Consider the following 12,224-nt stretch of genomic DNA (forward strand, 5'->3'; position numbering starts at 1 on the left):
AGAGGATTTGGTTTGTTTGCAAGCATTGCGCAAAAAAAACATGACCGATTTTTAACTTGAACTTTATGTAGGGCTTCCACAAAGAATCATTTCTTCTCCCATTTTTTTGCATTTTTTTGTAGAAGCCTACTTAACATTACATATGAGGTAAAAATAGCATTTCACATCTTATAATTGATTTGAATATTTGTATGTCCTAACTTGAGCAACATATACCACAAATAGCATCTTATTAAAACAATACAATTGAATGCTTTATATACATTACTAAGGAATAAAAAAGGACTACGATTGAGAATATCATGTTGGTAGCAACTGTCCCAGTTTCTCACGTGACCCCAACGGAAAGATAATCGCGCACCCCTGAACTAAAAAATACCCGTATGACAGCGCAAACTCTTGATTGTAAGTACATCCTACTATAATGGGTGCAGTGAAATGTTCAGCACACTTATCGTGTGCAAGGTCATGGAGAAGTGGAGATTTTGCAAGACAACTCGTACAAGATGAAATGAGGAAATCAGATGATGCGGACATAGAGGAAGATTGAAGGTTGATCGCTGATTTAGTGTTTCCAGACGTGAATCAAGGGAGGTTTTTTTTTTTTTTTTGGAAAGACAAGATGGTCTGTTTCTCCCTTGAGGGAAGATGAGTGCCTATTTCGAAAGACACTATGGAATGAATTCAAGTCAGAGTCTCCTTTCTACCCCTCAACTATCTCTGGAACTAACGTTAAAGAATTTCGTCCGCCATTTTGTCTTCCAGATATGATAGAATCACCTCAGAATTTAAAATATGTCCCGTTAATGTATGTGTGGCATAGCATCCCTAATTTTTTTCCCACTTTAATTGAATTATCTTTTGTCAACTTGGGTCACAATAAAATCCTTTTCCTCGCCCCAAGAGAAAAATGGCCGCTTGTTAATAATATCGTATCTTGCTGTCACGATTACTCATATTTGCAATTATTTGCCATCCACTAGTGTACCCGTCAGCGCTGATAGATGTAATAATTGAAATTTACAGCACACTATGGAGTAAAGTATTGAATGTGTATTATAATTGAAATTGATATTTGAGTGGATAATTTAAAACACCAAAACATCACTTTTAGCGCCGTCCTTTAAAAATCAATACTGATCCAACCGCAATCTATAAAGCCAACCATAACATGCCCCCCGTGCCATAAGGTGTCCAGCTGTACCAGGAACACTCTGCAGTCTTTGGGATCAATGCGCAGCCTGCATCATAAACACAAAAACACACACTTCCCACCATCCCCACCCAAAGTGAGCTCAGGTAATAAGAGCACATGACCAGCAGATGTAGAAGTGATCAATAGGCAGCTGAAGGAACCGGTAATATGATATTGATGGAACCACAATTACGAGGATGGTAAGCAGATGTATGTGATTTTGGCGTCTGTGTGCCGCAAGCAGCCATGCGTGCACCTGAGTTAATGCATTTTTTTTTTTTTTTTTACAACATAAATGTATCCTTGCCTGCTTTGGCATTTTTTTTAACAAGCACTCCGCAGCCTCGGCATCGATCTGCCCGGCAACCCGGAGGCCTGTGGGAAATCAATTACACGGTGACTATGTTGTTAATATCAGCATTACACGACTTACTATTCACACATTTATTCGGAGCTACTGAGAAATAACCATGCAAAAAAAAAAAAAAAAAAAGCAGCAGTGGCAATTTTCCATTTCTACTGGTAATCATTCCGACACAAAAAGGTAGCCAGAGTGAAGGAACAGAAGTCCAACTCCGGTGGTCCAAAGCACGACGTCACAGACAGCGAAGTGGAAAACGACTTCAGGGTCAAAATAAATGACCGATAAAAAGAGAAGGAGGAGGCAAATCCTCTAATCCAAATACAGCAGATGTCTGCAGGTTTAAATGGCAGACACACAAATGAAGACAGCAAGCTTTTGGTGGGGTCACTATCAAGTCATCGAAAGCAGTGAAGGAGTTGAAGCACGTGTTTTAGTTCTCCAGTTTAGACAGCCTGCAGGCCAAGTATAAGTCTGCCGCCACCACAGACGGAAGTAATCACGAGCAGGATCTGAAACGCTGACATACAGGTCGTGAAATTTCACTAAATAGACATTGCACTTGTCCTGATGGAGCTATTTGGATTCCCTCCACGCTGTAGGTCCGTACGAACTTGTGCTCTCCGGGGCTTGCAGCTGATCTAACAAACGAGTAAGTCATATGTCGTCTAGGAGATCATATCTCCCTGGAAACATTCATATCTCAAATAATTGTTTCCATTGAAAGTGAACGGTAATGCTATTAATCGGTTCCGGCAACCAAAATCCAACAAAATTGTTGTCAATTGATTATTAAAACATTTTTATTTTTTTTTATGTTTCCTTCAAGTGTGCGTGACTTGGCCACAGGGGGCAGTATAATACAGTCATGCATATAGAAATAAAGAGGACTTTCACAACTACTCTAACTGTAAGTGACTCAGAAACTTTCTCCCAGTGGATAAATAAGACTCTGAATATTGTTATATTGTCTGTCTACATGTGTTGATACATCATTTGTGTTTTGCTTAAAGAGGAAGTCAACGCAAACATTTTTCAATCACGGCTCAGATTCAGAAAACAGTTCAGCCGTGATTGGTCGTTGTGAGCAGTTGTGATGTCATTTTCAGTCAACAGATGACAAAATGGCCACCCTCAGAGATGGTTAAAAACAAGTGCATTTTGCTGCGTAATTTACATTCCACAAACGCAAAATGAATCAGAATGCCGTGTTTCAACTAGTGGGACTTCTGGGAACATATTCTTGAAAAAAATCTGTTTGGGTTGACTTCCGCTTTAAAGAGTTAAACACTGCAACACCATTGCTATTTGCTCGCTATGTTGTTGTCGCTATGCTAGCGGAGACAGAATGAGACAAAGTTATGTTTTTTTTCTCCTTATCCCTCAAGCATACGGTCTCTCTTTCGCTGTCTGTCAATTCTTCCCAGGCAGTCTCTCATTAAGACCCCCCCTCCCATAAATGCTCCTTCCATTTTAATCAAGAATCAAATCAACAATCATTGTTGAACCGCTGTTGATGTTCCTTTATCCTCAGTGGAGCCTGTGTGTGTGCTGCCCACATGCTTCCTCCCGTGACATCTCTGTGTGTGTCCCCCGCCCCTAACCGCAGCATGGAAGCCCACAGGGGGACTGACTGGTTAATACTTGGACGCCTGGCACCCACCTACATTCCTCTCGCCGTCATCCTTCCCAGTCTGTGCAGCGAGTTGCCAAGGCCACGCTAATGCGCTGCAGTACATGATGGCGCTGACTGGGACGGGGCCATAATTCGTTCCATTCCTTTTTATTAAACTCATAGCCGCATTGTTATTAGCGTACGCTTGCCTGATGCCTTCCATATGGGATGTTACTAGCATCCTGAGGAAAAAGATTTTTTTTTTTTTTTTTGCTTCCGATGTCAGCATTCGCTTTGAGGAAGGCCCAAGTACAGTACTTTGGGATCTACTGTAATTTCTTCTTTTATCATTCATGAGCATAGAAATCTGCTCTATTTGCTTTTATTGGCACCATTGAGAACATCAGCAATTGATGAACTCCTTTTAAAATGAGTCATATATGCCACTTTGGTCTCCTGGTGAAAAGCTGTGCCCATCTTTTCCAGACAATGCCTCATTGTTCCGAGGAACATATGCACTCATGGAATGAAAGCGCCTGCTTAATGCATCACTCAGCCGTAATTAAAGAAGTGTGTTCGCTCCCCTTCACATCCTTAGAACAGAACGCTTTCAAATTCTTGAAAAGAATGTCACTTGGGGTCAAATGTGGTGTTCGATATTTCTGTCAGGCAAGGAAGGATGTAAAGATTGGAGTCGGTGTAGACAGTTTGATGGAGCGCCTTTCCTCAAGTATGCAGTGCTGGGATTCTACAGGCTAAAGATGATGAATGGATCAAGTTTTCTCTTGGATACATTTTCACCGGCAGTATATCGAGCTTGCTTTTTTTGGCCAAGAGGATGAAAATTTGTGAGTGTGATTCATTCACATACAAGTCGAATCAGATTCTCTTTGCAGTAGTGTAATTGAATTAAGTGCATTTACTCAACGACTGAGCTTCCAACTAAATTTGGGGTTGTTTACATTCCATGTCAAATTCGGGACTGATTCTACTCAAGCAAACACTTTCCCTCACTTTAAATTACTGTAAGTGTTTTGGATTGCAGTAATCTGTTAATTCGCAAGAGCCATTTCCACCCAGAGGAAATCGATGCAGGTAAATAAAAGGTCCCATTCAGTTCACAGGTTGGAGCCCAGAAAGTAACGCTGCCATACAGTAGCAAGACAGTCAAACTACTGTAGATTTAAAAAAAATAAAATAAAATAAAATACTGATTGAACAAACACAGTGTTCAGAAGATGAGTCCTTCAGATGTTCTGATTTAGAGTACAAAATGTTCACATGGGGAACAGTTGATAAATATTAGCATTGCTACGAGGAACACTTTGCTGCACTGATGTTAATGTTTACATCCAAGTAAACAAACCCATAAAGTCCCTTGCATTATGTGAAACATTTCTGTATACACATTTCAGGTAATCCTCCACGCTGGCACAAGCGCTGCTTAAAGAGAGTTTTGTGAAGCGATGCCACATACTCAATGTAGCGCCGAGGCATGCCACAAACGCCAAGAAGAGGCTGGAATTGTGGACGATAGACACGCAGGAAGACAGAAAACATGCCTGAGCGGCATGCATGGGTAATGAATCCCTAGCCTAGTATTTGCAGTTTTTTGGGGGGCGCATAACTATGCCTTAAAGCCCGCTAGTTTAATGCCGACACATAATGGGAAATGCCATACACAGCCAATAAAAACTAGCATCAATGCGAAGGTAATTTTACACCTTTTTACACGTGCTTTCAGAGTTTACAACAATACTACTCACAGGCATGTATTCTTTATCCTCTATGAAAAACGATTAATATTACTACTGCTTAGGTGCACCGGTCTTCTCCATGTTACACCATTATGACTAACTACGGCAAGTGTGTTATATCTGGATTATACTGCCCCCCGGTGGCCAAGAAACACTCACCTGAATTAGGTAGCGTTAGGTAGGTCGATTAATTGATTAATCAATTAAATTAATCTAGAAAATGATGTATTGAAATTTTTCATTCCAGGTGCATAGCACATTAATGTGTAGATCAAATGAGTCTTTTGCGCCAAAAATCATTGCGTATTGCGTTTGTGGATGGCTGCAGAACCACACTAGTGCACAGAGACAAGCATGGTAGCAATTTTTTAAAAATCGAATCGAAAATCAGTAAACTGAAAATCGAATCGAATCAGGGCTTGAGTGAGTCGTTACATTCCTAGAATTAGGCCATGATGCAAAAACTGCTACAGAGTGCTATTTGTCTTATAAAGGAACAAAAATTTCTTGTTCGTAAATGTTGGGTGGCTGGAACGGATTAATGGCATTTCAATTCATTTCAGTGAGCAAAGATGATTTGAGATACAAATGTTTTGAGTTACGTTAAGGCAGCACCGTATGTTGAACCGATGGGAGGAGCTTCCTTGCCGAATCGGGAAAAAAAATGCTTTGCAGCCATCTTGTGGCATCTGTAGGCAATTATTTCCTCAATCTGCACCATGTTAAAATGCTTCCTTGTTTCATTTTTTTTCTCTCACACCTGCAAAGCATGGCAACTGTAAATTACTGATGCTTGATTTTTTTTTCACCTCAGTAAAATGGATGGATGGCAATAGGCGCCACTGTTTTCCTTATTCATTCAGCTTTTCAACAGCTCATTATTAGCATCATTTAACATTTCCTCCACAGGCATGTATATAGTACCGTCTCCCTGGGTGAGGACTTGAGCAGGCAGGCTGTATGGTTCCACTATGCATACCAGGAAGTGTGCATTGACTGGCTTTGAACAGGCCCAGTGGTGCAGCAGCAAAAGCCCGTCACGCAGGTGGCAGGGAAATTATAGTGTACACATGCAGAATTCGCATTTTGGAAGGCAATGCAGTCTGCTCAAGCTGGTGCCAACAACTGCAAAAGCTTATACTTTTAAAAAGTGAAGCAATATCAATAATGGCAGCGTATATAAAACGGCTCTCCGGGAGCTGCTGCAATGAAATGGCTTGTCTTTCTCTTCACAATAATACTTTTGTTATGTGTGCATGTGAAGTAAACCCGCCGGTTAAACACTTCAACCTGTCTATGGTTCCCGCACCAAAAAAATAACAGCACTGTAAAACTGCTTTGCATTAAACCGCATCGCATGTGGACTTAGTGTAAACACAAGACTTCCTGGTTGCAAATGGTCGCCTGGATGAAGACGTGCACTTCGACAAAGACACAACGCAGCGTAAGGACTAACAAATGTGCTGCAGTTCCAAAAAGACTCCAGCTTGGCGAGGAGCTGTCATTCTGCTGCCATGCCTCGAAGACTAAGTAGTCATTGGTGTCTGTACTTCATCCTCTCTGCTCTCGTGTTTTACACAGGGTTGCACTGTAGCGCCACAAATCTCCAGTCTGGTGCCCGTGCGGACGGCTAGTTGCTAAATAAAAACCGCGGTGGCATGAGGATTCAGATCAGACAAATCCGCAATGCTAATCGAGGAGACACGCAAATGTTAAGTACCGTACTTATAAATTCACACAGCCACAATGGCTCCTGTGTTACATAAGTTTAAATTACATGTGTTGTGTTTTTTTCCCCCCTTTTGGGTGATTTCAGAGAGAGCAATACCTGTAATAGTTCAAATGCTGGCATCCTTTCAAGACATCATTTAAGGGGGCAGAGGGACGAATCAAATCAACAAGACATGCTAGGCAGGTAAGAAGCTGATTGGTCGAAACAAGAGGTTGAAAGAGTGGAAAGATGGGCAATTAAAATTCATTCACTGCCAGACATTTTCACACCCTCTTTTACCCTAACGTTTTTAAAAAATGTGGAAAAAAATCTAAATAAATTCCTGGGATTTAATGTCTGGACTGTGAAAAGACATTTTTGGCAATTAATGACTGACTGTGAGCATTTTCGCCCCCTTCAGATGAAAATGTCAGCAAAGGCCCTAAACTTTGTTGTGTGAGATTATTATGGAAAGTTTGAGATAAATTGAACAAATTAAGAGAGGAAAAATGCACTTACAGTGAGATTCTGGAGGATGATCTTCAGAACAGAAATTAACTGCAAAAGAAACACTGCCATTAATCACGTTATTTATCTGAGACTTTAATACACGGCTGTATCATATTTCCTGATGGTATGCAAATCAACTCCTCCAATGTAATTGCTGCTTTGATTTTCATATCAACTATTTATAGTCTTTACTTTGCCTGGCAATAATCGTCTGCAAATGATCGCACCGCAAACAAAAGTTATAACTTCTTCAATATTCAAAATTGGATCAAAGGATGATTAATGCCGGATTAACACACGCCGTGGATCAATGTGAATAAATCATTGAACCAAATGGGACTGTTTTACTTGATTTATCTGATGGGACATAAAGCTGCTGCTGTGATTATTAGCATATAGATGAAAAAAAAATGAATACAATTAAACTTTTTAAAAGAATTGCATGTACTTGAATAATGTGCATCAAATAGAAGATCAATTGCACCACACAGTTAAATAATCACTGTTGAAATACTGCAATGCTTTTTATATAAGACAACATATCGTGATGGACTATTATGGTGTTCCTCTATGCTGTGTCAAAAGTTTCCACAGATATTGCCCTAAAATTAGAAACAGCCAAGCCTAAAAATCAACATTAGTCGAAAGGGATAAAATGTTCTCTCTCACCCAACCGTGAGGATTATTCATACACAGAGATGAGGGAAAAGGCTGTGTTTGCGGGTTTACCGTCACAGCTCTTCATTCATGCTTAGCTATATAAGACAGTATCATGAGTCAGATTCAGCTTTGTTCAATCAAACGGACAGGAAATTGTCACATTCATCTTTGCCAAGCTGTCTCTGGTTGAATCATGTGCTGCGAATTGTGATTGGAATAGATTAGCATGGCAATATCTACAATGTAGTCAACGATGCAACATTTAGAAGGAATGAAAAACCTCTGGGCAAGTGTTAGGACACCTCTAGCTAGTTCACTGTTTCCGTTTTTATTGTGTTTTGTTTCACAGGAATAATGTATTTTTGTTCATCTACCTATGCTAGTGACGTACAGTGACAGGCAGATTTGTAGAATACATTTAGACGTAATCATCATTACTTCAGCACTGGACAGACATGGACAAAACTGTTTGCACCTGACAGTTACTAGAATAGTTTGCAGTGATTCCCTCAAAAGCTTGTGCAATACATTTTTGTCCAGACTGTTTTCATCAGTTTGTTTTTAATAGCATTCTGTTGGACCACACAAATAAAACATTATGTGTTTGGCAATGATTTGTTTTTTAGTACATTTTTATGTATTATTACTTTGTCCGTTTTCAATTTAAACGATCATTGTGGGGGTTTCTTTCATTAACAGATGGGTACCAACAATTTTGTCCATACTTTTTGTGATAATTTTGTTTGGTGGTGTGTTGTGTTTGTTTGTTTTTTCAAATGGAATGAAATAAAATAAGTTTCATATTTTAGTGCCTTGGCTACAATGGAGTTGCGTTTTATGATGTGAACTTTGGCTAAGCAGCTAAAACATAAAAGAAGACTTGAAAGGCCAGTTTGGAGTAAAACTGCCACCATTAATTAAGCACAACGTAAAGTACAGAGTACAAAACAGCTTTGAAACGAAATATTCAGACACATTTGTTTGGACGATAACGTTGATATTTTCATACTTACAATATTTCCCACTGCCCGCGAAGGCATCAAGTAAGCAAAAACAAGAAGCCTTTTACCGTGATAACGTTACAGAGCTAAATAGCTACTACACAAACTTGTGAAACGTCGTATTTTATTTCCAGTAGATATAGTTTGCAGCAATGGTATTTACCTTGTTGGACTTGATGAAATATTGACTTTAGAGTTGATCGGAAGATTAATTAATTAGCAAAAGTGCAGAAAATGGCCGCCATTAACTACAATTGCATCTCTGAGCTTCATCCCAAATTGTCTCACCCTGTAAGTAAAAAATGCTTTTTTGAGGAAATTCTTTACTCTTTTAGGGACAGAGTGGTTAGGAATATTAATCGTATTTTTTTCATGGTGTGACGTAGTTGTACAGTACACTAACGTTGAAGGTTTGAGGCTGATTTGCTTGTTTTTAATGCTTGATTTCTTGATTCGCAATACAAGCACTGTCTCCTTTCCAGAGAGTGGTTGGTATTATCATAGGAAAAACTGATATCAAGAGCTTCCCTGACAGAAAAAGTATGTATCCAATTTATTCTTTCATTAGAAGTACAGTTACACTCAAATTGTGAACTAATCCATGCCTTCGTATTTTGTCCACTAGCGCCCTCTTCTGGAGAATAGCTATTACATGCTTTGAGGGTTCTTTCTCATTTAACATGTGAATTTTAGATGCTGGCGTGGACAGATTCACTTTTGGCTTCACCGTTAAGGACTGTCCTGACTTCTTTATCAATGTGTCGGCCTGGGGAAATGATAGTTACATAAACGGGATGTCAGGCAGTTTCAATATCGGTGATGTTGGTAAGGCCTCTTCCACCCTACCCCGTAAAAATGGTCTAAACATCCAAAAACTGTCTGGACGTATATTGCTGCATGCTTACTTAATTATTATGTCTGCAGTCACTATTGAAAATCCATTGGTGACCACCAAAGATCCAGAGAAGGAGGAAAAATTCTGTCCTACTACACCAAGGTAACTAATACTCACTGTCACATAGTTTATGATGTCTAAAGTCCCGGTTCTCCTCTCCTTCTCTTTATCAGTCCCTACAGGCTGATGCTGGCAGAAGCTCATTCCCAAGTCTGTCTTTGTGTGGACGTGGACACCAGTGACAGCTTGCTGCCACTGATTCACATGCCAGTAAAGGACTCCAGAGACTTCTACCCTCTGGGAGACATCGTGGCCAATGGGACGAGTCTGGACGGATCATTTATAAACATACTCGCTGCTGTGAAAGCAGTGGGTTCTTAATCTTTTTGCGCGTGAATCCACAATGGCACAAATTTGATTCGCGAAACCGTATTTGCCTTGCCATTCTCATTTTCAGGTCGGCGAGATGAAGCTATTCAGAAAATCAGATGGACGCCAGGGACAGAGGATGGAAGTGAAGCTTTTTGATGAGTTGGTCTCTTCCTTCCCACTCGTTTGGTGCGTCCCCAGTGTTGTATTTCTGCCTCTTGCTTTGTTTCGATCACACCGACTTTGGCAAGATCAAGCCGAACTTGCTGGCCTCTCCAGACTAAACTTGCCGACCTCCGATTAATTCACAGCTGGGACAGAGAAGCCATTCTGCATGTTCAGACTTCAGTTTCCAAAGGGAATGGTAGGAATGAATCTCTATTTGAATGTTATTACTACCTGTCACGTCCTATTAAAGTTCCCTTACTAAAGTCAAGCATAACTATGGACACTTGAGATGAGACGCTGTGTTATTTTTGAGATAACTTACGCATGTTTTGACTTGTTTCCTCATTCCAAGTCATCTTCATAGCGGATACGAAGATTAACTTTGACAGCTTCCGCAATGGAATGACCGCAACAGTCAACTCCAAAACCATTATCACTGTCAATCCTGGTAAGCGCGCCACCGCATCGTTTCACCAAAGCAATAAATGATAACAATTAAACCAGCGGCGAGGTTGTTTTAGCGCGAGCAGGGTCATATCAAAGAGGCATGCTGTGTGTCGCTGAACATGTCAGTCATCGTTTCTTGGCAGACACGCGAGAGGCTGGCTTGCTGTGCAGATATGCTACGGAGATGTTGGAATCCGGCGCTCTGGAACAAGATGACAAGCCAGAGGATGTGCTGGGTAACTTAGCATAAAGATACAGCAGGAAATTTGATATCCTGTTGGGATTTATACAACGATGAGTGGTTATAACTAGCAGTACTTACGATCTCAGAATACACCAAAAACTATTTCATATGAGGGTGCGCGATACGGCCGTTCACAGGCATACAAGTATTTGATATTTTGCTGTCCAAATGACTGATGTTTATGATTGAGCAGTGGAGTCAATCACTGCCGTGTACACGGTTGGTCAACTGAAGGAAAAAAGCCAGGAAACTACCGAGACGTCCTTCGGCATCACGTACAGTTTCATCTCCAAGCTCGATCTGGATTCTTGCGTTTCCAAAGTCATCAGGACTCGCTGGTATGCTCACTCGGGCACACGGGATGACTCGTCGGAACAATTTCCCACTTTTTTTGTTATGTCTCTCAGCGCCAAGTGTAAGTTCCAAGTGACTGACGGCGTGCAGTATTGCACCAACCAGTTGTGTCCAGGAAGGGGTCAAGTCTTCTCATCCACCACTGGCTTTGACCTACTGGTGGACCTCACAGACCACACGGGCACGCTGCACGCCTGCACCCTCAGAAGCCCAGTGGCCGAAGCCATGCTGGGATGCACTGTTCGTATTACAAACAGCACTTTTACTCATTGAAAATCAGAGGAAAAACACATTGTGTATCTTTTCCTTTTGCTGCAGACGGAGCAGTTTACTCGTTTGACCGACAATGAGCGCACTGCAATGAAGTGGGCGTTTCTGCTGGAGAGATGCAAAATATATGTGAAGGTGCGGTTGCTATTCCCTTTCCGCCGCAAGGATTCAGTGCAAACACAGGTTATTAATGTATCTGGAAAACTTTGCGTTTTAGATCCTCCCCTCCACTAGGACAAAGACCGGCGTCCGGGCAGTGGTCTTGGCCTGCTCACTGGCCGACCCGGGTGAGGTGAAGCAGCACATGTCAACCCTGTTGAAGGGGGACTGAGGAACTCACCGAAACCACACTTCTACTGTTCATTTGCTCCAAGCATTATACAGAAGCGTGTTATGTGTTATGTTCTTCAACACTGTTTTGCATTTGCCTGAGGTTTTAGACTGTTACATCTTCTACCGTTAAATAAAGATGCATTCATAATCTGGTCTCTTGAATCTTAACAGGACTCAGTTTTATTAATCTAGGTATTATCAGCCATTAGTTCAGGAAGTAAGAAGCAAACATATCTACAACATTCAGGCAATATACACAAGGAGTTTAAAGGCTGGCACATTTGTGACAGAGAAAGAATAATAAATCATAATTCCATGAGCAGAAGCCTGTTAC

At 40.9% G+C, this 12,224-nt stretch overlaps 2 protein-coding genes across 4 annotated transcripts in view; one reads left to right on the forward strand and one right to left on the reverse strand.

The window, feature by feature from the left end:
- Positions 1–12,224, reverse strand: part of tex2l (testis expressed 2, like) — a 70,691-nt gene that overhangs the window by 57,899 nt on the left and 568 nt on the right. For both annotated transcript variants that reach the window (XM_086016317.1, XM_086016318.1), the window contains exon 2: positions 7,159–7,197. The gene's annotated coding sequence lies outside the window, so the exon portion shown is untranslated. The remainder of the gene's footprint in view (positions 1–7,158; positions 7,198–12,224) is intronic.
- Positions 8,819–12,038, forward strand: meiob (meiosis specific with OB-fold). 2 transcript variants are annotated; one of them, XM_086016324.1, is made up of 13 exons: positions 8,819–9,101; positions 9,276–9,350; positions 9,504–9,635; positions 9,735–9,807; positions 9,879–10,074; positions 10,163–10,263; positions 10,386–10,438; positions 10,595–10,690; positions 10,833–10,925; positions 11,127–11,271; positions 11,341–11,527; positions 11,606–11,692; positions 11,775–12,038. In XM_086016324.1, the coding sequence occupies exons 3-13, from the start codon at positions 9,605–9,607 to the stop codon at positions 11,886–11,888; spliced, it is 1,176 nt and encodes a 391-aa protein (XP_085872450.1). In that variant the 5' UTR covers positions 8,819–9,101; positions 9,276–9,350; positions 9,504–9,604; the 3' UTR covers positions 11,889–12,038. The 2 variants fall into 2 exon arrangements, with proteins under 2 accessions (XP_085872450.1, XP_085872449.1); XM_086016323.1 differs by having other exon boundaries at positions 9,293–9,350.

This window comes from Filicampus tigris, chromosome 19 (assembly GCF_054856515.1).
Source record: "Filicampus tigris isolate MCC_2025a chromosome 19, RoL_Ftig_1.0, whole genome shotgun sequence".
In the NCBI taxonomy this organism is placed as follows: Eukaryota; Metazoa; Chordata; class Actinopteri; order Syngnathiformes; family Syngnathidae; genus Filicampus; species Filicampus tigris.

Bases quoted from the DNA above. Each gene is read 5' to 3' on its own strand.
- meiob (XM_086016323.1), top strand. From the start codon at position 9,045: ATGGCCGCCATTAACTACAATTGCATCTCTGAGCTTCATCCCAAATTG. The intron at 9,808-9,878 runs GTAACTAATACT...TCTCTTTATCAG, and splicing joins TTCTGTCCTACTACACCAAG to TCCCTACAGGCTGATGCTGG. The intron at 10,075-10,162 runs GTGGGTTCTTAA...TCTCATTTTCAG, and splicing joins TACTCGCTGCTGTGAAAGCA to GTCGGCGAGATGAAGCTATT.